The 27,167-nt window shown below is 35.6% G+C and overlaps 1 protein-coding gene across 1 annotated transcript; it reads right to left on the bottom strand.

The window, feature by feature from the left end:
• Positions 1-606: 606 nt before the first annotated feature.
• inpp5l (inositol polyphosphate-5-phosphatase L) lies at positions 607-27,167 on the bottom strand. The gene is made up of 16 exons (XM_052603820.1): positions 26,747-27,167; positions 15,595-15,636; positions 14,072-14,172; positions 13,633-13,720; positions 10,489-10,552; positions 9,114-9,217; positions 8,682-8,734; positions 8,254-8,373; positions 7,009-7,093; positions 6,821-6,916; positions 6,014-6,088; positions 5,829-5,902; positions 5,547-5,658; positions 5,360-5,428; positions 5,199-5,265; positions 607-3,155 (listed from the first exon to the last, which is right to left on the bottom strand). The coding sequence occupies exons 1-15, from the start codon at positions 26,804-26,806 to the stop codon at positions 5,224-5,226; spliced, it is 1,185 nt and encodes a 394-aa protein (XP_052459780.1). The 5' UTR covers positions 26,807-27,167; the 3' UTR covers positions 607-3,155; positions 5,199-5,223.

Below are 27,167 nucleotides of genomic sequence, written 5' to 3'. Positions count from 1 at the left end.
GCTTAATAAACCATATCTGATAATTCTTCAGCAAATCAGCAGCGCTCCGTATAAAGTGGTCTTTGTCAGCTTGATGCATCTCTCTTAACTAATGGCTCCTCTGAGATCAGATGTCTACAGACAGACATTAGTCAGATCTCAGATCCTTTTATTAAAATCAGAGAGCAGATGGTGGGCGGCTGTGAGTGTGTGAGTGTGTGTGTTATGGATGTCTTAACTAAACACCTCAGTTTAATGGACTCATAATGATAATGACTTTGGATTGATCAATTAATGTGAGTCGATGTGAAACAATTGACCAAACAGGATCCTCTCAGTGATGCTAATTTTAACACCTGTTGCAACGTTTAAAATATCATGTACAAATCTTCCTTCAGAAAAACATTTTTTTCAAACTCCCCGACCCCAAACGTGTTGAACAGTTGTGTATGTTTTCATGCATTTACTAAAATATCAATAAATAAAATCAGAACTCAAATTGCTTTTATGGTCTATATATCAGATTTAAAATACACAATAACATAATTTAAATATTTTAGTTTGAATATGTAGATATTACACACTATTAATGTATCTGTTAGGCTGACAAATAACACGACTTCTCAGTTGATGAATATATACATTTTATTAGGAAATAAGACATAATATATTTAAGAAAAGACATTCATAGGTGCTGCAGAAGATATAGTACAGTTTCTTTAGAGCGTTTCAGGCCAGTCCACATTCGGCAGCACACGAGGTACAGCTATCTTACTGCATTTTACCAAACACAAGGTTTGTCACAAGTCACAAAATGGAACAAAAAAAGTGAGGAAACAAACGAATATTTGGCACAGTATCAAGTATTGTGTGTCAATCACTTTTTCTGCTTCTGCAATTTTTTATGGATGAATATTATTTCAGATTTATTTTTGTGTTTAAGCCTTATGAACAACCCATAATTTCAAATGGCAAATGTTATGATCTTATCGACAAGTCTCCCTTGGCCCAGCAGTCACCATTTATCTTAAACTTTCCACCACTATCCATTTTCTGGATAGAAAATATTGAATAATATAGAAAGGATTTTTCAACACGTCTCGGCAGATCCCATTCCACCGCCTCAAACAAGTCTAACAGTTTTAATAAAAAAGAAAAGAAGAATGAAAGAAACAGAAAGTAGAAATAACTTTAAGAAAAAGGTTAACATAAAATAAGCAATGTGTCTAATTTCACAATTGCAAAAAAAAAAAAAAAATGCTCACATCACTGCAAAGTAAAATAGTTCCCCAAACATGAATGGCTACATACACGTTTAATTTAGCATGCTAATAACTGTGCACATAAATCTCAAAAGACTGTAGTGTTTGTGTTTTTCTGTAAAATCTCAAATGCTAAATGACATCAATGCCGTTCCTAGCGCGGCTCCGTGGCCTTCTATTGAACCACGGTTTGAAGCGATGCCCTCGAGAACAGTAAATTATGTTGACCATACCATGAATCAACTACAACAAGTCCATTATTGACAGGTGGGCCGTACCATTTAACCCTTGTGCGTAAATTATGCATGGGGTGTTCAGATTCTATCGACTCAATCAATAAATTCATGTTGGGTGAGAAACCACGGCCCTGTCATATCTGGATTTAATTGCTTGTAGAGGTTGTTTGTAAATTGTTTGCTTTGGATTTGAAATGAGGAACATGTTGCATTTAAAGGGACATTTTACTATAAAAGTGTGCCAGCGTCTGATTATTTAGGGACAGCTCTCCCGAAAATGACACATTCAAAAGTTGTTCCAAACCTGTGTGAATTTATTTCAGCAAAAGAAGATATTTTGATGAATGTTGGTAAAAAAAAAACAGTTAATGGTAGCCATTGACTTCCATTGTATGGAAAAATGCAATGGCTACCATCAACTGTTTGTTTACCGCCATTTTTCATTTTTGGGTGAACTATCCTTTTTTCGGAGCATATGTGACTCTAAACATTTCCTCAACAATTAAAACGAAACAAGGTGATTCAATAACAGTTAAGAAGCGCTACGTATTTACAATTTAAAGTAATTTCATAAAGCATTGAATAAAGCAATTTACAAACCAGCATATTAACCAGACAAAATATGATAACTGGTCATTATGATTAGCTTTAAACGGACTTAACGCTGGACCAACACCATTGAGATACTATACAGAGCTGATAAACTTTATTAAACAATACCAGATACCCAAGATTCGACACGCACTTAAAACAACAAGCACGCTACGCTCCACACTAGCTTTCACATTGCTCTAGTGCTCTAATTAAAAGTCTGGGGGGCTTCCAGGCCAGGGCACTCTGGGTGGGATTTCCATAATTCACAAGCGCTAATGGTTTTATAACTTGTCCCTTGCTGTCCTGTACATATTCTATCGATCCGAGAGTCTGACTAACAACCCCGCAGAGACAATGACTGAAGCTGACAGCCGTTAAGTGCTGAGGCCAGTGTAAATGCAAAAACATGCGCTTATGAATCTATAACCGCACATGCAAGAAGTATAAGAACTGAAAAGCTACTAGCTGAACAGTGTTTTACCAGAACGAGCCCTACACCCTTTGAAATGCGTATGATGAACTGCAATGCAAAGCAATTTCATATTCCAGATTGAAACAGCAACCAAAGCTTGTGCGACGCAGCAGCTCGCGTTTGGATATGATGTGCTACTTTCTCTATCTTTTTTTTGCATACTTGTATTCACAAGAGTAGCCTACTGTGAAAGCAAACGAATGGAGTTGTAATTTTAAAGCTTCGCCACTGTAATCCGTGTAAGTTTACATACTCTATGTAAAGTGTGAACCGAAAAGTGAGGAGTCGAGAGCTTTGAGAAGTGCCTTTGTGTTCTTTCTCTCGGTCTTTCTTGATTGTGTCCTGTTTTTCTTCGTTCAGGTATTTCTGAAGTCACACTGAACATACTTGAAGTCTTTGTTAAATGTATATCGTGAAAGCAGAGGACACGGCTTTCAGAAATAAACAGTTCCTGTGTTTTGTGCAGACTTGAGTTTGGCAGTCCTGTGCGCTGGGTGTTGTAGGGGTCTGCTCATGTCTTACTGTGTGTGTGTGTGTGTGTGTGTGCTTTTTGTGATCGGCAGAGATGTCCACAGAATAACCTCTAGATACACGTCAACAGCACAGGAAGCCCTGATAAAGAGAGAGAAAAAAGTGGTTATTATCTAAACAGATCCAAATAAAATGTATGAAAACATTAGACTTGCACATGAACGACTTGACTAATTAGTTTGGTTTATGGGTATTTGACATGTACTACTTTTAATAGGCCACCGAAATGAATTACTGAAGGAAAAGGGTCATTAAAAATCACATTATAGTGTATACTGAAAAATTTTAACCCAAAATCTTGATCTTAATAAAATTAGTTTATTCCACTATATTATTAAGACACACACACACACACACACACACACACACAGATAAGCTAGTTTTAAAGGTGATGTGCCATTTTGTCTCTGGAATAATTATATTATGCTATATTATTATAATATCATGTTTTTTTTATGTTCTAAAGTAATTTTAAATGCTCTTTTTTATTTAAATTTCCCCTCCTATTTAAACCAGTGTAAGGCACTCTGAATTGTCATTGAGAATGAAATATATAATGTTTTATGAATAAAGCGTCCATGCCTTGCCTGTTCATCTGTCTGACTGTATCACAATCTCTGTATTGGACGTTGTTTGGTATTGTATCCTGTACTATACTGTATAGTGTACATTATTTTATATTCATATTTATTTTATAAAATTATAAAACACCATCTTTGTTTCCACTCATTACTCATCGTTTCCGTCATTTCTACTCCACTCCACTTCATCTGGATTTTCTTGATCAGTAATTACATTCAAAGTGGTCTAAATGGTATTAACTATTTTAGCCAACTGAAATGGTTTACAATGTATATGGCATGATCTTACACATAATATTAAACAGTAAATATACATATAGACCCCAACTCTTTGATTTAAGTATCTGGGAATAATAATGTCCATAATTGAACACCACTAAATGACAGACCAGTCAGCAGTAGTAAAGCCGTCCAAACCCTAGACAAGCGTAACCTATAGAACACACATAAAACTGGCAGCAAAACAAAATCGTTGCCCTAAAAATGCCAATAGATGTGTGTTCTGTGTATCTGTAATTAATGAACACTGCTGCTTTACAGAACTGCTTGCGTTGGCTTAAGAGACAGAGAATCCACCAGAGATAGATCAGGAGCCGTCTTCAATCACGCAGCACTGAGGTGCTTCATCTCCGTGAATGAGGGCCGAGGGGCTGCTAACGGCTCCTCGGGGAACGTCAGGACAGCCCTCGGGCGGACTGATGGCCATTCTAGGACTACATCCAGAAACAGGAGATGTGTACTTGGGGAGTTGACAAATAACGCGGGCATGAACCTTTTTTCAACATGCTAAGTTCAAGTATACATGCCTGTAGTAGCTTTTCTGGCAAAAATAACCATTTTAATCACCTTTCGCCTTCATTATTTCACTTGCCCTGCAGCAGGACGAATACATTTGTAAAAGTACAACTATTCCACGTTGACTCAATGAATATTAAAACATTAATGACATGAATTAGCTATCTTTATATCTCTGATATTAGCTATCCGTAATATTTCAGCAGAAACAGTGATACTTTTTTTCAGGATTCTTTAAGACAGCATTTATTTCCATCTTTTCTGCTGTTTTTTGAGCAACTGAAAGCATCCCTGCTGAATGAAAGAATGAAAATATTTATTTCATTTTAAATCTTGCTGAACCTAAACCAATGGCTAAAATTACTGCTTAATATTTGTATACATCTATGATATATCTTGGCCTGTTAGAAGCTGAGAACGATATTATGCTTTGATTTTTATGTTTATAATATTTTGCACTATTAAATATAGTGGGTAAACAAGATTTTTTAAAGCCGCTCACCATTCATAATAATATTTTACATTTTAAATCCTTAACATAAAAATTAAGTTAATTATATTGGTTTTATTTGCTTTTTTTTTAATTCATAAAAGCATATATGAAAATAGAATTTAATTATCTGCCAATCGTGTTAAATTGTATTTCTTTGCGCATTAAAGCTATTGGCATATTGTCCATATTTATCACATATATTGATCAAAACCCAATCTGATAGTTTTATGCTTCTAAGAAAATCCCATGCCTCACCCTTTGACTCTACCAGTACTGTGTGTCAATGTGTGATCGACTTCATCTGAAAAAACAGGAAAACCGGCTGGAAACCAAACAAAAAAGATAAACATTAGAATTCACTGATTCATTCATTGCTATTCATTTATTTCTTGTAATAAAAATAGGATGCACAGTACCTTGTGGTCTCCCATGCAGATGTTGGAGCCCAGTGTGTCATACACAACACCAATCTCATCCTCTTCACTCTGCAGACCACACACAATAAATCAACCGGTTATTCATTTAAACCCCTGGATTTGTTAAAAGTAAGAAAATATTTAGTTACGGCGGAACAAACTTAATTAAGATGCCATTAAATCTCACCCGGTGGATGATGTCTGAGGCGCTGTGGGACATTAGGATGCGGTCGCACCATGCCGGGCATCGCGTGTTCATGTACTGTGTAGGTTTAGTGTAGTCTTCACTGTATGGATAACTGAAAACATTCAAACAAGATACGCACAACATCAGTTTCAGACTCACTACTACAATACATCATCTATACACACTTTCACACAACTTTTGTAATGTTTCTAAAAGTCTCTCGTCAGCTGAGTATTTAGGTATCACTTTAAGTGTTTAACAAGACTTGTTGAAGCTGCTCACCTGGGAGGAAAGTGGATCTCCTCCTCTGTGAGGACGTCGTCAAATTCAGAGATCTCCTTATCGTACTTCAGCAGCTGGAAGACAGAACAACACATAAGCACAGACTCTTTTTTACTGATACACTATTTAAATTATAATCTGTGAAACTCTAGTCAGTTTACAATTTGTTAAAACAAAGTTCAGACCTCTTTCCCGTTGTTTTCTCTGAACACGGCCTGGTGCAAGTAAGCAAATAACTTGGTCTCTATGTGAAGGAGGACCTAGTGATGGAGTGGTTAAAAAAAGGAGAGAAAGAAAGAATGAATGGAATAAAACAAGAGTAAAGGGGAAATAAACACAGGAAAGACAAAGAGGTGAGGAGAGAAGGACAGGGGTTAATGCAGGGGATAAAAAACTAGCAAAGAACGGAGAGGATCTCCAACTTTGCTGGCACAAAAAATGAAGCACACGTCTGCGGGAGCGATCTAAATGCAAGCTCGCATTTTCTGGACTGGCAAGAAGTCAATATCACCCCTCCAAAAACCATAAATCTGGCTGGACAGTGCACTGGATATGTCTGAGCGCACACAAAAAGAAAATATTAATCATCTCCTGGACGCAAAGTCAGAGCCTTTAAGATCTATGTTTGCAAAGTCTTAGTAAAGCAAGTGTGACACTAGATTTGCTGGAGGCTCTGTAAAAACACAATCATAAAAAATAGGTAAAAACTGTAATTTTTATATAAAAAATATATATAAATAATTGCAAAACAATTACAAAATATATCACAAAAAGCTGCATTTATTTGATCTGAAATGCGGTGCGAACTATAATATTTGTTTATTTACAATAATATTGCATGTATTAAAATGCAAATTATTCCTGTCATGCAAAGCTACATTTTCAGCTGCCACTACTCAAGTTTTATTCTTTATGATAAGTTAATCAGCATATCATATTATGGATTTACTTATTTATTTGAACCAGAGACTGCTTTTTAAGTAGATGTTCACCTTATGGTCGTTGTCCTTCTCTTCACAGATGATCTTTTCGACCTCGTTGCTGCTGTCTTTTTTCACCGTCTGGATATCAGCCGACATGGAGAGGTTCTGTTCACAGAGAAACACATATATGAATCTTCGTATAGTTCATGTGTGTATGCGTTCAGTGGTTATGCAGGACATATATCAGTCAGATCTACCTGTACTAGACTGAGTGTGTCAAGGCGGAAATTGAAATCCCCAAACAGAAAGAAGGGGAAAGGACTGTAGCTGCTATCTGATATCCTGCAAGACAAAAGCAAGAGTTTGAAACAAGAGCCGCAACCACGTCACATCCAGTGTCTTTTGTGCTGAAAGACGACATGACACAGCATGTGTTTCTGCGTGTAAGAGAATATTCGACTGGAAATATTTTTAGCTGGGACTTAATCCTATTCAGGCTTTGATTTGGTCATGATGCATGCATTATGATATTATAGTGTTATATTATGTTTCTCCACTGTATGTGGCCTTGGTTTAAAGGAATAGTTCACCCAAAAATTTGCTTAAAATTCACTCTTCCTCAGGCCATCCAAGACGCAGATAAGCTTGTTTCTTCATGGGAACAGATTTGGATGAATGTAGCACTACATCAGTTGCTCACCAGTGGGTCCTTTGCAGTGAATGGGTGCCGTCAGAATGAGAGTCCAATCGGCTGATAAGAACATCACAATAATCCACAAGTAATCCACACAACTCCAGTGAAGTGAAAAGCTGTGTGTTTGTAACACATTTATTATAACTTCAAACCATTCCGGCTAAAATTTGAGTACGCTATCTATAAATATTGCTTTCTCCAGTCAAAAAAGAGTGTCGTTTGAATCAGGTGAGAAATATATTCACAGATCAAGCATTGTTTACAAGCCAAAACAGTTCTAAACAAATATGTAGATGCATTTTAATATGAAAGGACAACAGGTGATGGACATTTTTTTTACTGGATGAAGTGTTGTTATGAATTATGGATTTTTGCCAGAAGCGACTGTTTAAACAAACATGCAGACTTTCGCCCCACTAGACAACTGATGGACTGTAGTGGTGTGTATTGCTTGTGGATTATTGTGACGTTTTTAGCAGCTGTTTGGACTCTCATTTTGACGGCACCCATTCACTACAGAGGATCCATTGGTGAGTAAGTGATGCAATGCTCCTAAGAATCTGATCCGATAAAATAACAAATGCATCTACATCTTGTATCGCCTGAGGGTGAGTAAATATTCAGGAAATATTCATTTTTGTTCTTTCGAACGTTTCTGCATTAATTAATATAGGGATATATAACATGCACTAATGAATAGTATTTAATTATAATTTCATGTCTTTGCATTCACTGTCATTTTTATTTCTTGAATTAATTAACACAAACTCATGTGAGTAATTCAAGTGCATGATTCCGAAGCACAAACCTGTTGATGACGTATCTGAGCGCTTTCTTGCGGTTTCCAGAATACACTGATGGACTAGAGTTGCAGGCGATGAGGTTGGAGGCGTCGTGAAACAGGTGAACGTTCACCAAATCTAAACCCCTGTACACACACAGATCAACACAAGACATATGATTAAGCTGGGGGAGGGGTGTCTATCAGTCCCGTCGCTCTCTGTGACTGATGTGGGACATTAGCTGAAAGGATGGAGTTCACAGGCTCCATTCATTTATCACTCAGTCTTCAGTTCCTGTACTTCTCTATTTGTACTGCTGCCACATGTCTGCAAGTAATGCACTTCTGATAACCCACTAACACTGCTAACACACTTCACACTGAGGCCAGAAAACACATGCATGACAGACTGTAAAGAAAATTATGAGAGACATCTCGAAAGTGTGCAAACATACTGGTTGTGAATGAGCCATCGTGTCCTCATGTAGCCTTTTCTGGACCACTTGAACTGTAATTAAATGCACATACATATGCATATTAACATTAAAGATGCATTCATCTAATTTTAGAGACAAGAAAGTACCAGTACTTTATTTTTTTCCCTGTAATTGCAAGTAACTGTATTCTAGTAATTTTCAAGTACAGTACAAAGGAACTCATTTGTTCGGCTTACTGTGTGTTCTTGTATTTAAAGGATTATTTAACAAATGCTGTATGCATTGTACTGGAGAATTTAAACAATACAAGTAGGAGTAAAATAAACAGGTGCATCCCTAAAAATGTAGTCAAAACAGAAGTGTGTGACACATGAGACTCTTAAGTGAATAAGAATTCACAACAATAGTTTAAAAAATAAAACCTACCACTGCACACAATACAATACTTACATCAGGCCAAAAGTTCTTTGGGAATTTCTCTTTTTCCATGGAAGTCACTCCTTCCAGTGAACCCACGTACTTGTTATGTCCTGAGACGTCTTTAAACTCATTCACTACAGGAGGAGGAATAAACAAACAAGACATATTGTGAGAAAAACATGCAAATGTCAAATCAATATACTAATGTTGGAGTGGTGTCGCGGCTGTAGGCTGTGAGCGCAGGATCTATGAGACACTGATCTGATAGGGCAACGATCTTAATGGCTCTTCTATTAGTCCTCTTGGTGAGACATTATTCATGAGATGTTGTGACTAGAGTCCTGTTCTATCAGACTCTAACCAAATGAGTCGAAGGAGCACGTTTATTTGGGAAATTTTTATCTCTCTGCTAATAGCAGTGAATGAGTTGTTTTTCGACTTGTGAGATTGTGTGTTTTATTTTAACTTTATTACACATTTTTCTATTCAAAATTGTTTTATTTTTGTGCAAAATATAATTCACATGTTTAATCCTTGGACCCTTTAACCCACTTCACTACATAATTCCCTGGAAATAAAGGACCAGATATCTGATTCATCTAACAAACATTTTATTAAACATTTACATGAATACTAATACTATAATATATAGTAATAAATCATTTTGAGAAAATATGCCATTTTATACCATTCTCATTACTGCAAAGTATCCAATGTTTTTACTTCACATTATTAATTTCAGTTACTTCCAATGGTGTTTCTCAGTGTTTTTTATGACTGTAATTCTGACATTTTCAGTTAATACATAGCATAAATTAATGGCAGTACTAAAGTACTTTAATGATGTATAGATACTTTACAGTTTAGATAATATTCCATAATTTTTCATGTTAAAATGCTTAGACATAATATTTTGGTGATGTGCTTAAAATAAAATATTGTCACAATGCAAAAATCTTTATGGTCCAAAAAATTATCTTAATTTTTAGAAGAAAAATATATAATTTGCAGTTACACAGCTCTCCTAAAAAAACTAATTCGGTCCATTCATCATTTAGTGTACAAATACTCCAGAATACATCTCAACTCATCCAGATAACACTGCATGACCAGCTGACCACTCTACTACTGTTTTGTTTTATATATCTTTGCACTACTCTTTTTATTTTTTATTTTTTGCTTAATACGCATGTAATAAGAAGGATGATTGCACATTCAGCTTGACATATTCCATATTAAACCCCAAAAGGGTGATCAGGACTCCAGTACGAGACGTATATTATCCCTTTTACACATATTTGTGTCTTCTGATTTTGTGATATAACCTGGACTTCATCCTTAATACCTTATATTAGTAAAAAATATATAAATAATAATAATAATAAATACAAATAAAAAAACTTACCATTGAAGTCATATTGTAGGATATTTTTCAGTGACTTGTGGATGAAATACATGCTTCCCAGAGCCTAAAATCAAATAAATCAATCAGTCAACCAAACAATCATGCATGATTTGATGTGATCTTCTGAAGCTCTAATGATGTCCTGATTGGATACCGGGCTAATGACCTGACAGCTTAAAGTCATGCACAAGCAGGGGTTCACAGAGATCCCGGTGTCTGAAGAGCTGCTTTGATTTTGGATCACGTTGATGGTGTGCACACATCATAATCTTTCCACCCTGACTTTTTTTAAGACACTGTAACAGTCACAACCTTTCTGAAGTCTCCCATCATAGACTTGCCCATAGTTTTGCTACCTAAACAACATCCAGATTTGCCCATGCAATACTCACAAACCTCACGCACACATTTCCTGCATCTTTTCTGACAGCGCGCTGAATGGATTTAATGTACTAGCTGCTTGCTCCAGTGAGCGCACATCAATCCAGCCCCGTAGAGATCAATACGGACAGAAAATTAAAACAATCAACACAAGCTCAATGCATGGCAGAGAAAAATGACATGAAGCACGCCACACCAGAAACACATACACACATTTATGATTTCTTCAAAATATCCATCTCAGGAGAAAGATATAAATCTTGTGAGAGAAATTATGTTTTTTTGATGTGACAGTTCTTTCTAGATGACCAGTCTTGAGAGACTGGACATTACAGCAGGCGCATGCACTACACAAGTGCAACAGCTCTGGTGGGACATGGAGACGAGGAACGGGATAGAGAAATGACTGGATTTCAACTTGTTTTGAACAAGGGGTTAAAGTTTGTCTGGTTAGCATATTATGATATATGATTTTTTTTTTTTTATAATTTATATATATTATCTATATATATTTATAATTTTAAAACCATTTAAAATGTTAATTATATTATAATAGATGTTTTGCATGTGACACTTTTTTGTTTTTGAAGGACTTTTAAAAACATAAAAAGGACTATCAAGAATATTTATACAATGTCATTCAAATATTTGGGGTGAGTAAAAGTTTTAATTTTTTTTAGATTTCAAATAAATGCTAGGGTTTTTTTCAACAATGATAATAATAAGAAATGGTTATTGAGCAGCAAATCAACTTATTAAAATGATTTCTGAAGGATCATGTGACTCATTATGACTGGAGTAATAATGCTGAAAATTCAGCTTTGAGCACAGAAATAAATTGTATTTTAAAATATATATTTAAATGAAAAAATTCTAAAATACTTCCAGATTTCGACTCTTCCACACTTTGAAGCTAAATAAATAAAAGCTAATTCATTGCAGTAAAGTATCATTAAATGCTGTGGCCAAGGATCTGCTGTATTTTAAATACCACTGAGGCGTGGGGAATATGTGTCTCTTTGATTGCCAATACAAAAAACTGTGTGATGGCATAAAATAAAAATTTAAATTTAAAAATTTTGCAACTTTTTAAAAAGAAGGTCCTCACTGCAGTGCATAAACTCACACACACGCTCTCTAACATATACACACACACCGCCATCAGTTGTGTTAACACCCACCTTCATTCTCATTTGTCTCACATCATCTGTATTGATTTGTAATTAGTTTTCTGAGGGTTGTGAATCATCGCTTGACTGGGAAGAGAGTGTGTGTGTAAATGCAGAGAGCGTCTGGCACACTCATCGTACAAATGGTGTTTAGATAAAAAAATCACTTTTAAGTCAATACATTTTTATTAAACGCTGCACTGGCCTGATTGATGAAGATAGGTGTAAAGCTATAAGTGTGCTGATCTCTATTTTAGTGTGTGTATGTGTGTGTATGTGTGTGTGGGAACATTGAAACAGGCTCATGTGAAGGGCCAAATTTGGTTTGACAAAGATGATTTGAGTATGGCATTTCAATATTGGTAGATGCATTTATAATTTGGTAACAAAAAGTGAAGAAGGTTTGGCAAAGGGTGCACGTAAAGAAAAACTCACTGACCCTCCTGCATCAACAAAACAAATACACACTCACTCACTCACTCACTCACTCACACACGTAGACTTTCAGTTTATTTATCATGTTCAGATGAGAGGGGCCTAATCAATAGTTTTAATCTGGAGTTAAACGTATTGACTCGGTCCGCTGCCTGGCCACTCCTGCACATTAACCCAGTCCATCAAGGTACAGACCTAACACATAGCGTACAAACACACACACAGAGCACCTCTCATCTGGATGGGCTGAGGGTTAACACCCTGCCAAACACCAGCAACTTCTATCTTTTTACAGATTTTACTAAGTTACTTGGAGAAATTAAAGGGGTGCCCCAGGGCTCTGTCTTTGGTCCATCACTTTTGTTAGACAGCAATTGAATAAGAATTAACATACTCAAGAGGTGTTTATATTTTTGTTTAGAAACTATATGTCTTACTTTTTATATATATATATATTTTTTTTTTTTCAGAATTCTAACATTTTCTGTTTGCAGGTTTAAATTAAATTCGGAATCCTAATTTTCAAAACAGTCTTTTCCAGACTTTTGGACCCCAGTGTATAATTTATTTAGCATAACTTCATATTTTAAGATCTGTTGTAGCACTTTGTCCAATTCAAATCAACACAAGAGGGGTGAAATTATAAGTTTGATTTGTTCATGTACTGGACTGATCTTGTTCTAAAGTTTATCTCATCTATTCGAGTGCAGAAGCTAACAGCTCACTGGGGGAACAATTATAAGTTCTAAAACAAATATAATTGTGGTCTGTTACTTGCTATTGGATGTCTTCAGAAGACTTGCAATAAAGTGTGCAACTTGTATAAAACACTATTATTGTGATTTTTTATAATTGACTTAAATATAAAAAAAATTTAGTTTTCATTTTAGGTGGATGGACTATGCCTTTAACTTTGAGGCACTACTGTGATTATACACAAGAATAGCACTTCAATAATAGGAAGGTGAGTGAGGTGGGGTTTTGGCAGTACTCAAAATGGTTATATAGCTCTACCTAGTGGACATACAAACCAACTACAATGCTAGTAGCACAAGAGTCAACACATTAAGAGAATCCATAATGGATAGATGTGATTCCTTTGAACTAAATCACTAAGGAAGCATGTGAAATCAGATACTGCAGCAGCCATATCACTCACCGTGAAACTGTCAACAGCCTTGAAATGACTGTCTACATATACACAGACTCTGTCGAAGTCGGCCATCTCAGAGCTGGACTCTATGGACCTATAACAATGATAAAAACATTATAATTCTTGCATATATATATTAAAATGAAAACAATACATACAGTAATTTTTTTCATTCTGTTTAATTCATAGCTGTCATCCCAAAATAATACTGAAAATATAGTATCGCTATCACATTATTTGGACATGTGACATTGCAGAGGACCACAATATTCTTTGATTTAAAAAAAACTCAGAGTACATGTAAATATGTAAATAACATGGTATACAAACATAGTAATCAGTGGTTTGCTGCTATCTGATACTGACACTGCACAGAACGATGGCACTACTACAGTACTTTTAATAAGGTTACTAGTTTGTAGTCCAGAATTAGCCGTAATCTCACCAGAAGAAGTTCTCTGCGTGGCCCATGTTCATCATATAATCCTTTCCACCAACTTCCTGAAAGTGCAGGGCGACGAAGCGTGGCTTATACATGTGCACCGTCTAGGAGATATGATTTACATAAGACATACAATTCATTATTCTCCAGTGTGTTTATCCACTTTTGCACCTCTAAATTCATTAAAGCATCACATCCTGAGAATCATATAAGAAAATAAAATAAAATAATAAACATACTATAATAAACAGAACTTAAATTGATCCTTTATTAAAAACTGAGCAGCAAAATCTTTCCATTCCAAACTTTCACTTCCAATTTTTTGATGTGAGAAGAATGAATCAACACTTGACCTTCCACATTTACAATGACGTCAGTTATGCCACTCTGTCTTCAGAAACTTCTAGAGAAGGGAGCAGGATAGATAATATCACTCCTAACCCCAGAAGGTCTCACCATTAGAGTACCGTGGGTAAATGTTCAACACTGTATTGTTCATGTCAGTTGGAGTGTTGGCCCAAAACATTTCAGTGTGGATTATTTTTGTCTCGGTTTAACAAAAAGTCTGCTATTTAAAGAAAGAGTAGCACAAAAATAAGACTCATAAGCACCATAACCACAAACAACTTAAAGGTACATCACCAAAAACAATGACCCAACTACATTTAGTTATTACAATTAAATAAATTGCCTAAAGCTAGAGTCACAATAGTGTTTGCTAAATATTGCAGGAAAAAAAAAATTGTCCTTTGTTAATAATGTAGCAATGAAACTCACAACTCACACAGAAGTCGCTTTCAGTGCAGCAAATGCATGTGAACAACTTGAAGATGAGTGATATGGGGAACTTTTTTGCCCTCATATGAAACTCCAGAATGCATAGAATCCTATAGAAATGACTGGATTTCGCCCATGACATTTCAGGTTTGCAAAAAGTCTGAAACTGTTTATGGTTCAGTTGGATTCATTCGGAAAGTTCACTCATGCACTAGATCGTTTGCAGCAGTTAACACAAAAATACGAACAGGACATGTGGATAATGTTCCTACAATCTATCAAAAACTTGCAGATGTCTTCTTTTGACAAAGCAGTTCTTTATTGCATGTGCAGCTTGTGAATGTCTCTGCACTGCAGGTAAAAGATGATTTATATACATGTATATCCAATGTAAAAGTGGCAACAGAGATTGTGTACACATTATATCTAGCAGGAAAATCATGAAAACTGTGATTTAACTTCTTTGCGCTCATAACATGACAACAGCAGATAACATAACATGATTTTATGGTGCACAAAAGACAGGTTGTATAAATGAGACCAACACCTTTAGATTTACAGGGTCCATTTAGCAGAGTAAAGTTCACTCTGCAAAGGTGTGTTATATGTGTGTTTATAGCAGGTTTGAACAGATGGACAGCTCTGACAATGTACAGAGCGTGTTTAAAAGAGCTCGTGTTTAGCTTTTCTACCACGCTACATTGAGCAGCATCAAATGTGTGTGTTTGAAAGAAAGGCAACAAACTCACCGTGAAGAACTCGCGCAGCCAGTCTCCTTCAATCTCACCCACCTGAGAACAACAACCAGATTTCCCTGTTAGACAGCTTTTATAATACTAACAATATGGTCTGACCAACCTCGGCCGTCAGATTTAAACTGCAGTGAGGATTAGATTTACTGGATAAAGGATTTCTGCAGCACATTCAGTAACAAGAGACATTACATAGGACTGCTTTCAATTGTAATGTTTCAGGCAATTTTGCCACAGAATTCTTCAACAAACCATTTATAGGCAAGTGCTTCCATCATGTTTACTCTCATCTTAAATGGATAAAAAGTTCTCTATTAAATTAACTAGACGGGAGACAGACATAGATAATGCACTGAACACAGTAATACCTATACCGCACAGATTGTACATTAGAGGTGTGTTTTGCACTTTGCACATTTAGTTTGTATTTCACAGTTGACTTTTAAATGGCAATAAAACAGTTTAGCAGCTGTGGATGTGATATTTATCAAGATGAGTTGGTGAAAGTACAGTACAGCCTACACAAGAAACAAAAATGGTTTACAGAACATAGTATCAAATATAATATTACCAAGATGATCGTATACTGTATGCAGTCAACATATGCTGCTGACAGACACCTGATCTAACTTCATCCAAAAACTCAATAAATGAGGCTATTGTGTGTTTGTAAGGATACACAATAGTGCAAAAGAAAAGCATCAACATAATGCATTAATAATACATTAAACTGAAAGCAAAAACCATTTTAAAGTGAGTGTATGCATGTGAACGGTGGGAAAATGCTGATCAAATGTTTGTTGAACATGTATCTGAAGCTCTGGCTTTGAGAAGCAGGTTTCAAACAGTCGTGGCACATCTAATACATTTATTAAAAGAGTCAACCCAAACCATCTTCAGTAAACAGGTAGTCCAAAATGCAGCGGCTAGAGTCCTTACCAGGTCTAGAAAATATGATCATATTACCCCAATTTTAAAAAATCTCTACATTGGCTACCTATTAAGTCCTGTCTCAGTTACAAAATATTATTACTCACTTATAAGGCCCTAAATGGTTTAGCTCCTGCCTAACTAACTCTTCTCCCACACAACAACCCAACACGCTCTCTAAGGTCACAAAACGCTAGACTTTTGGTAGTTCCTAAGATAGCAAAGTCCTCTAAAGGAAGTAGAGCTTTTTTCACATTTGGCTCCCAAACACTAGCCTTCCTGATAATGTTCGGAGTTCAGACACACTCACTCTGTTTAAATCTAGATTAAAAACACATCTCTTTAGCAAAGCATACACATAATGTGTCTCATAACCTTGTACTCCAGTTATATCTGACCAAAATGCACATTATCGTTCTTTGCTTGATTTGAACAGCAGCTACGCAAATTTTTCTCTATTTGCCTCTCTGTTTCTGCCATGGGATGGGCATCCCAAGGTAACTATGAAATACACACGCTTCAGTCTGAATCGAGCTAAACACAGATCTGAGATGACTGAACACCTGAGAAGAGACGATTCCAACCCCTCCGAGGACCTCAGATGATGCAAACCCTGAACCAACACAAAAAACTACTTTAAAGTTTGATTGCAATCAGTTTTTTAATCCTGTTCAACGTTTGTTTGATTCCATGTCATTAACTAACTGCATGACTTTTTCAACTGAAGAATTTAGAGAAATATATATATATATTTTTTTTTTATCAAAGACATTAAAAGGGAGTTTCTTGGTCAGACTGAGATGAAAACTGGACCAAACTCTGCTGATAGTCAGAAGTCTGATTATGCAAGACTAGTTTGAGGGAGTCTCCAGTGAATGAAGCCCTGCAAACATGTATATTTTCATCTGAAGATCTCTGTCCTGCTACTGCAGGTCATGCATAGCCGAAATGCCTTCCATTTGAGTGAGTAGGCAAAAGGAATTAAGATTGACCTGACAAAGCCAGCAAGCTTGTAGCTCTAAATGTGATATGGGGTTCAGAAAACAGTTTAGATAATTCAGTTAAGAGGGTGGAGAGTGAGAACTTGGCTCTATGATATATTTCAGATGTGTTATATCTTTTACATGTATTTCAAGCAGCCCCTTGGGAAAAGGAAGTACACTTTAGAATACTTTTAAAAAGAGCATTTCAAATGGAAAAATATAATTTAAAATAACATAATTAAGTGCAAACTGAAAGTAGTCATTTCAGACAAGCAATTAGATTCATGTTTATTGCAATTAAAAATATATATTAACTGCAGTTATAATAAGTAAACTGTATATTAAATGCAGCTAAATTTAGCTAAACTTGCTTATTTAACCAACTTAAAGCGGTCAATATGATGTTGCTAAAAAGAACATTACTTTGTGTATTTGGTGTAAGGTTCAAAAAACACATTCGGTCTGAAAAGTGAGGTGTTCTCTGATTGGCCAGCTGTCCAGTGTGTTGTGATTGGTCAAATGCCCCCAAACATGTAATGGAAATGTTACGCCCCTCATCACATTGTGATGTGTGTCCCGGTCAAAACACCGTGCAACAAGACAAAAACAATAAAACCTATTAAAAACGAGCGATTTGTCGCATCAAGTGGGGACATAGTTATGGATTATAATGATTTATACTGTGTTTTTACATGTTGCGTTGCAACGTGTCGCGTAAACATAAAACTATGTCTGCAATTGTGATCAGAGAAACGACAAACAACAAGCGCTACACTGTGAAAAAAAAAAAGGTCTGTAAAAATACAGTACAACAATATAATATTAATAAGGTACAACAACAATACCTTAATATTTTGAAGGAATTTTCTGTAATTGTTTTTTACAGGTGTTTTTCCGTATTTTTTTTAATTATGCTTTGCATTGTGGGAACAAGAAGCTCAGTCAATTATGGGTGCGAAAACTTGAGCAAGCGGATTTTGAAAGGTCAAAATTAGATTTTAAAGTTGGATTTCGGGGTTTGGAGAGCCAGTCTTCATTCATTTTTTTGTTAAATGTGATGAACTGTAAAGTTTGTTAACTTAGTTGCTGTCTGGCTTGTTTGATAAATGAATGTCGGCACCATCGCATTCATCATTTTCAGCATACCATCACATCTTAACGTTACTCGACGTGGAGGTATGTGTTACAGTCCTCTCTTTCAGTTTTATAAATAAAAGTTTATTAACTTTTAATTGTTGCTGATGTGGTGTAATTTTTACTGAGCGTGTCATAAAGCTTGGTGCGGTACAACTGTGTTTAGAGCACTTTATGCCTTCAACAGGAGCTGGATGAGCAATTGTCAAGAAAAGAAGACACCATTACTACATTTGCTTTATTTAAGAGATTTTATGACTAGGTGAAGATCTGACATCATGGAATTCTTCAAGGACAACACCTTTTCTGCCAAACGAGGTAGGTTTAGACAATTTATTGTCTTGTCTATGTTAAACACAAACTCACACACGATTAATTCTGTAACGTTTCTGGCACACTGTCTTGTGAACACACACATGTCGAGCACACACAGAGAATGTGCATCATTAAGTGCATCGAGTTCTCTCTCGCACTTTCACAGACCAAAGAACACAAAATTGTCAAAATGACCATTTTTGGCGAGTGACAGTCTCAAGTTAAAAAGTCTTGACTGATGTAAAGTGTTGGGATGTGTCAGATGTGCGTCGATGTGAGTCTTGTGCTTTAAAGGGACAGTAGTTCATGACATTCATGGTGTTTCCTTTCTTTTCTAATGACAGGTTGTAATTGCTGCTATACTGTGCATCTTAATCACCCCCTGCATTCTTATCATGGGTTTGTATGTTTTTATTATTTATGGAAGCAAATGGGTAGCAAAATTCCATTTGAAATTGAATATGCAAAACGGCAATGTATTTCTGTATTTAAATTTATATTTTCCCATACATATGTTGAATGTTTAGCGCAAAATTAAAAATGAAAAGTTTGAACAAAGATGAACGAAGGTCATGGAACAACATTAGGGTGAGTAATTAATGACAGAATTTCCATTTTTGGGTAAACTATCTCTTTAAGTGTATCATAAAGCATTGTTGACAAGATCACATGTCAGATGCAATTGGAGACCACTGGAAATGCAAGTTAACAATATTTGAACTTGAGCTTGATTATTAAATCTCAACTTGTCGTCAACTCTGTACTTCACTTTCATTTATTTCATTTGTGATTTCCAATCGTCCTGTGAAGAAATCCTGAATGAAGGTCAAAGATTCAGATAAAGGGAACCAATGCTTCCAAGACTCATTTATGAACAACTTTGAGATTCCATGTACAATTTGAGGTTTCATCAAATCTAAACAAAGAACTTGGACTGAACATGCAGCAAAATAAGAAAAAAAAGTTTTTTTTCCTCACATGGCAACTGGCACATGGCAAGATATATTAAAAGCACAAAACACTTGGAGCCCTGCTCTTAATTTAGATTGTATAGTTCTATTAGTTTCACATTGAAATGTCAGGCATGAGTGCATGAATCCTTGTTCTTTATTTTCAAATGCTGTACAAGACAACTACCAACTACAATTGTAGATGTAGGCTGTCAATGGAGGGACAGAAAGGACAGAGATTTCATTAAAAATATTCTATATTCGAAAATCGTATGCATGTGGAACAGTAACTGATGACAGAATTCACATGTTTGGGTGAACTGTCCTTTTAAATAATGTTGTGTTCTCCTATAGGAAAATGGGGTCAACACTGGAACATTTCACTTGACTATTGAATATAAGTCTGTAGTAGTTAATATTAATGACAGCTGTCTTTGTATTAGCTTTTTCCCATGTATTTGAAAAGTTTTGAATCTTGACTTTTTCATAGTGAACTTTATCTGTGTGACCACTATTTGCTACCTGCTCATGTGTTCGTTCTTTCTCTGCCTGTTGCTGTTTAAAATTACAAGGTTTTCTACAATACAAGCATTTTCAATGGTGCTTTACACATTGTTAAATTTACTGCTGTCATAATATTTTTATCTTCACCTGTATAAGGCAAATAAAAGCTACTGAATGCACTTTTAAGAATGTTGAAATGAGGTAAATATAAACCATGTTTAATTTGTAAATATTGTGCTGGATATATTTGCTACTAAAGATAGGCTTATGCTATCATTTTTTAGAAATTTCTGCATAACGGATTGTCTGTTAATGGTACAGAAGAACATGTAAATCTACAGAATTTTAAAAGAAAATGTCCTGGTCATGTTCTTCCAGTACATTATCCATTTTTTTATGGATTTTTATTTTTTACAGTGTACTCTACACCAGCGTTTCTCAATTCCAGTCCTCGTGCCCCCCAGCTCTGCATATTTTGCATGTATCTCTTTGTAAACACACCTAATTCAGATAATCAGTTCGTTAGAAGTGAGCTCTTTGCATGAACTGTGTTCCCATTGACATGGTCCCTACACAGTGTTCATTGCTTCCTACTCCCTGAGCAGAGGAAATCTATTGAAGCTTACTTCACTTCAGAACATTCATTCATGAATTTGCACTGTACAACGTCTGCACACACGAACAGTTCTCAAAAGAGAAATTCAAAGTTACGCCTTCTTTCTTTGTGTGAACATTTGGGTGGTGTTATGCAAATCTTCCCACACAGTGACGTAGACATGTGGGAGCGAGTTAGAACGAGGCATTTTTAACAGGTTGTGGACGAGTCTTAACTTTTACAAAGAATATCTCTCTGGGTTTGAGACTTTAGTCTTTGCAACTTTAGGGATCTTATCTATTCACGAACAACTTGTAACACTCCAAACAGAAAGGAAAACTTGAAATTGCATCACATGACCCATTTAAATTAGACTTAAGCACATGTTTATATGAAATTCTATTGTCTTTTAAATATGGTATACTGCCAAATTCTAACAAGCATCTATGACAAACTGAAACTATGATATACTGAAACTTGTTTGTCATGTATTAAAGTATATCTGTAATTACACATTTATAATGATAAACTTGCAATTGGTACATTTAAAATGAATGGACTCTAATTGTAATATTGAATAACAGACTACAGTTAAAATAATAAAGTACTTCACATGTATATTTGTCGACACATCAAAACAAGTGTATTTATTTAAAACACGAGGGAAAAGAAATAAAACAATTATTTAAAATGCACTTTAAAGTAAACCGTTTTATTTTAACATCATTACAAAGTGTACTTTTTAAAAGTGCACTTAAGTGTGTTAAGAAATATAGTTTACTTTTTCACAAGGATCCCAAATGGACTACTTAGACATTTTTTTTGCGCTGAAGTTTGGACTAAAGTATTGTGCAACACTGCAGATTCATAAGTAATGGAGGTCATACATCATTTAGACTAACGATTCAAAGGATAAATATAGGATGTAATAACAGTAAAAAAAAAAAAATCAGCCACAGAATGACTAAATGTTACACAACATATTTAAAGATATCACGATCCACTTCCTAATGACACTGGTTGCTACAAAACAGTCACAAATGTGAGCCCTGTGGTCTACTCTACTACAACCACAAGTGTGAAATTTACTTCACTCCTCCTGAACAGTAATGTAAAGGACAGGACTGCATCTGAGAACTGTAACAGAGCACAGCCCACTGCCGGTCTACATGCTGACTCAAACATACTGCTACATTGCTCTGTTTCTTTTGTTTTTGTGTCTCTTTCATGCAATGACAACTTAAAAGAGTGCAAACGCTGACGCTCCCTTCCACAGTCTGTCAAGCATGCCGTGAAACCAGGTCAAGAGGATTTGACTGCACGGCCGGTGAAAGAATCACAGGATCACAGTGATTTCTAGTGAATTCGACAGGACCTTGAACAGAATTGCTTCTGATGCAATTTTAAGTGTTACTTTGATCTTGTAAAGACCTGTAATGGACTGTCGCTCATGTGCCTTCTATCGTTGTGTTCTTAGTTCCAGTGAATTTGAAGGGTGGGGAGGCTAATGGAAACTTCCTTCATCTCATCTCTCAAGAGAATTTCCCAAATTTGTAATGCATCATTTCCTGTTGCCAGTTTCCAGCCCGTGTTAACATCCAACTTAAAAAAGTACTGAAGAACTAAGTTGACTTTTTAAATGGTAGGTAAGCACTGCAGTGTCTTTCAGGGGACGCTGACGGAGGGCCAGACATTTTTAACCAGCTCTGATGAAGTGTAGATAAAGAGTTCATCAGATACGCTTGCACCTGAATATGCGGTTATTCCATCACAAGCTGTATGAAAGTATGATTTGATCTAACATGCATGCAATGTCAAAAACAACCAGTCTCTGCCAGAACACCCTTTGCATTACAAAAACGCATTGACAAGAGTCTTTAGCCTTAACCACACTTCACACAAGAATGTGAATACAGAATTGTTGTAATTTACGATGTCATAAATGTATCGTCTTTTACTCGTTTGGCAAGATTCTCATGATCTGCCATGACAGAACAAGAAAATACAAGAATATAATTTATGCAAATAAGCTATAGCATACGTGCCCTAAGAATTGCAGTCAAACATTTTCTTGACCAAATGTGAGAACTTCCTAGCTATATGCATCGCAACAGGCTATATTTTTGTGAACTTTAAAATACAGCATGCATCAAGAGATGTTTGGCTTAAAAATAGAATTTATATTCTGTATAAACAAAATGACACTCATTTGACATGAAGGGTTTTTAAATTTGTACCATGGCATTATCATTTCACTGTCATGCAAAAAAAATAATGATTTTTTTATTTAAATATTTAGAAATATTTAAAAATTACATTGTGTGTGTAAAGTACAATTTTAAGTTTACATCATGGCAGTATTTGCTGCGCAAAAATTGTCCATTGTCATGAAACTATATATATATATATATATATATATATATATATATATATATATATATATATATAGTATTATACATTATTAATACTATATATATATATATATATATATATATATATATATATATATATATATATATATATATATATATATATATATATATATATATATATATATAAATTTTTTTTTTTTTTTTTTTTTTTTGTAAAATAGATTTATTTTTTATTTTGACTTTGGGGTAAGGCCTCAGTGGATCATAGAAATCATTAGCATTAATCGTCTCTGGGCTCACTATTCTTTTAGGAAATGCATTCCATTCCATTTCTACTTTTTTCAGTGAGATTCACCCCAAATGTTATCATTAAACATGATGCATCATAACTAAACACACCAAAATCAAGGATCTTGAAAAATTTGACAGGGCTAGTGAACTCTTCTTGTGGATAAGAAAAATGTAACCATTTTTGGAAGTCTGCTACAACATTATACCGACCTGTTCAAAAAAAGAAGCGAGGAAAGGGTTGAAGTCCTTTGGGAAAAAGATATTCATCTGTTTACCGTCACAATGGACTGTGACATGTGCTTTTTTCAGCCAAACATGGCCAGAGGAAACTGGGTACGTGGCCAAATTTCCACTTGTAGCTTCGGTCCCCCGTATATGCACAGTGAAGCCAGTGCTCTAACAAATACATCTAAACCACAACTCTGGAAATCTGGACTGAACATGCACAGCATAAGGGGAAAAATTCACTCTTTTAAAGAGATTCTTATTTGCTGAATAACATTTTTACTGTGTTTTTACTATCAGGGAAAACAAACAAACAAACAATGCTATAGGCTGTTGTATGAGATTGCCTTGCATTCAGGCCATGCTTGTGCCCTTTAAATGTGTGTTTTCCTGTTTTATCGTCCAGAAATCCAATCATTTAGAAATGTAGCACAAATTCTCACCTCATCAAGCTTCATGATTTGACACAGCATCAAACATGCCTTTAGTACAAGCATTGGACAAACTATTAACTTGATGAAGAAAACTAAGTTAAAAGTTATATACAATATAAAACTCTCAAAATGTTTTGTAAAATACTGTTTAAAAATTAACAATCATTCTCCAACTGTGTATGGTTTTCCCAGTATTTCACAGTCTCTTGGTGCTATTAAACTTAAAAACTGTAAAAGATCTAACCAGACTTTTCATGTAATTTTACAGTAAAATGCTGTAAATTGAAAATTGAAAAAAACAGCTTTTAGAAGTAAAAAAGAACAAATAAATGATTAATTCAGAGTAAAAAACTGTAAACTGATATTCCCAGAATGACACTCCACGTTTGAAAGTATTTTGTTTAAATAATCATGTTGTTTAATAGTTTTTGTTATAGTTATGCACATTTGGGCTTTATGTTGCATCTTCTGTTGTTTAATGAAAGTTTATTCCATTATTTCAGGATCATGTGTGTTACCATGATGGTGTTCTGTGTTTGCATGAATGAGTCTGTGCACCTTCTGAATATTAATATATACTGCTTGTGGCGAAGCTACTTGTGATGAGCTTCTTCATGTGGCTTTTTCTTTTACCACCTGCATTATTAAGGTGGCTGTCAGTGTGTTAAAGGTACAAAACAGATTTTAATAGTGTGATTAACGAATTTACAGGTTTACATTCAAATTTTCTTGTTTGTAAATTACAGCTTTATAATGTAAAATTAAGTTTTTGTTTACAGTTTTTCTGTATTTTTTTCTGTATTTCTGTACCACAGCTGCCAAAATTTATTTGTAAAAAATACAGAATTTTTTTTTTACAGTGTAGAATAAGAACTAGTATATAATAAATAAGTGGTGAAACTGAAAAAGATATTAGTAATAAATAAAAAAATACTGGATACATAAAAATGGGTAGGTCTCATGGTTTTAAGGAATGTATGAAGAGCTTGTCATCATATTATAGTTTATATTAATAATTTAATTGTTTTTATTTTTAAGTTTTAGTAATTTTGTTGTGTTTTTGTTATTTTTAGAGTATACAGTATCAGTTATATATCAGTTATATATGTTTATTTTTAGTTTTTATTAATTATTATTTTAGGTTTAGTTTAATACATCACAATTTGTTTTGTTTTAATTTTAGTACAGTTTAAACCAAAGGACACAAAAAATGATTAATAGGTGCTGCCTTGGCAACTAGATTAAAAAAGTTAAAGATAAAAAAAAAACGATTTATTATATTTTAGGCAGACTAAACATAAATATTTTTGATGGTTTTAGTTTTAGTTACTATATAACCCCTACTGCTATTACAGCAGCTATTACTATTCATAAGCACGTGCATTTTATTCTCCTAAAAACGGACTAACATTCTTATTCTAGATGTCCATAACGAACATGTTTTTGATGATTTTAGTTTCAGTAACTAAAACCACCTGCTGCACTTGTGTTTGTCTCTTGAGTTTAGGCTAACACTCTCCTGTCTTATTTTAACTGCGCATCACTGTGTTTAGTAGCACCCTATATAGCCCTGCAGCAGCTCAGCTCCACATTTTCGCGGCAGCGCTTTGAAAAACTCTCAAACTGTCTGTCAGTTTCCTGTTTTATTTGAATACACAGTCGGGCCGGTGGCGCGGTGTGTGATAGGTCGGTAGACCTGCGGGGAGGTGCTGTCAGAGTCACACCGTCAGTGGGAGAGGAGATCACTCTAGACTGGGGACTCGACTGCGAGAAAGGCCCAGAGGAGCGAAGACAACCTGAAGTGTGTTTCTCTGCAGCACCTCCAACACGGAGGAACGGCACGGGAACGTCCAGCTCTATCACGAGCGAGAGACGCGTGGGGAACGCTTGCGAAGGACGCGTTCAGAACCAGCGCGACGCAGCGCAACGGAACGGAGACGCGTTCTAAAAGTTGAAGTTCTTTCAACTCGATACAGCGTCTTTGAAAAAACGAGACGCACAAAGCTGAAACATTAACGGCGTCAGTCCGGCGCGTTTACATTAAACAACACTTCTGCTAATAAAACAGCGCAGTATTACGCAAGAATGCGTCCCTTGTGAACGGCATCTAACGAGTTATTAGGCTGAAATGTATAGAACATAAATAATTAAACACGCTTATCGGTGTTGTTTAAAGCGTCAGCTATTCAGGAGGGTGTTTTGGCCTAACGTTACCCACAATCATATCACGATTATTTTTAAGAAATACCTAAGAAATACAGGTAGCGTTGAGCGGCAGGTTAACTAGCCAACTGCGTTCAGTTGCTAAAGGAGCGGTTGTGAAATAACCGAAAGCCCAAATCATTCCCTGCGTTACTCATTTACGCCGCGTATTCCAGCTGGAAAATAATAAGGGAGTTAAACAGAGGCGACTTACATTGTCAAACAGTGATCCGACGTTTGCAGTCACCAGTAGGACGTCCGTGTGCATCTCCATGATAATAAGCGAGCTGGAGAAAAGTCTAATCTGACGAAGGAAATCCCACTCGCAGCTCTTTGGTGGAAGAGAAACAAGCGGCTTACAGACAAGATTAGAAAAGTCTAGCTATCTCGCCCTGAAGACAGAGCCCACGAGAGCCCCGCGCGCATCTCCAGTCCTGCTGTCATGAGGAAAGAGCTCACGGGCTTCAGTTGCTCGGCGGTGGACACGGAGGGTTTTCTCCTCCTGTCTGCATGGTAATTGGACTAGGATTTTAAGATGAATTAACCCAGCGTCGATGCATCTGTAGCCTCGGAGTTCCTGTCGTGTCAGACTGAACCAAACTAGAAGCTCTCTCAATGTTATGTTCATGTGAAGC

The sequence above is a fragment of the Carassius gibelio genome, chromosome A8 (assembly GCF_023724105.1).
Source record: "Carassius gibelio isolate Cgi1373 ecotype wild population from Czech Republic chromosome A8, carGib1.2-hapl.c, whole genome shotgun sequence".
Classification (NCBI taxonomy): Eukaryota; Metazoa; Chordata; class Actinopteri; order Cypriniformes; family Cyprinidae; genus Carassius; species Carassius gibelio.
This window is presented reverse-complemented; position numbering and strand designations above follow the sequence as displayed.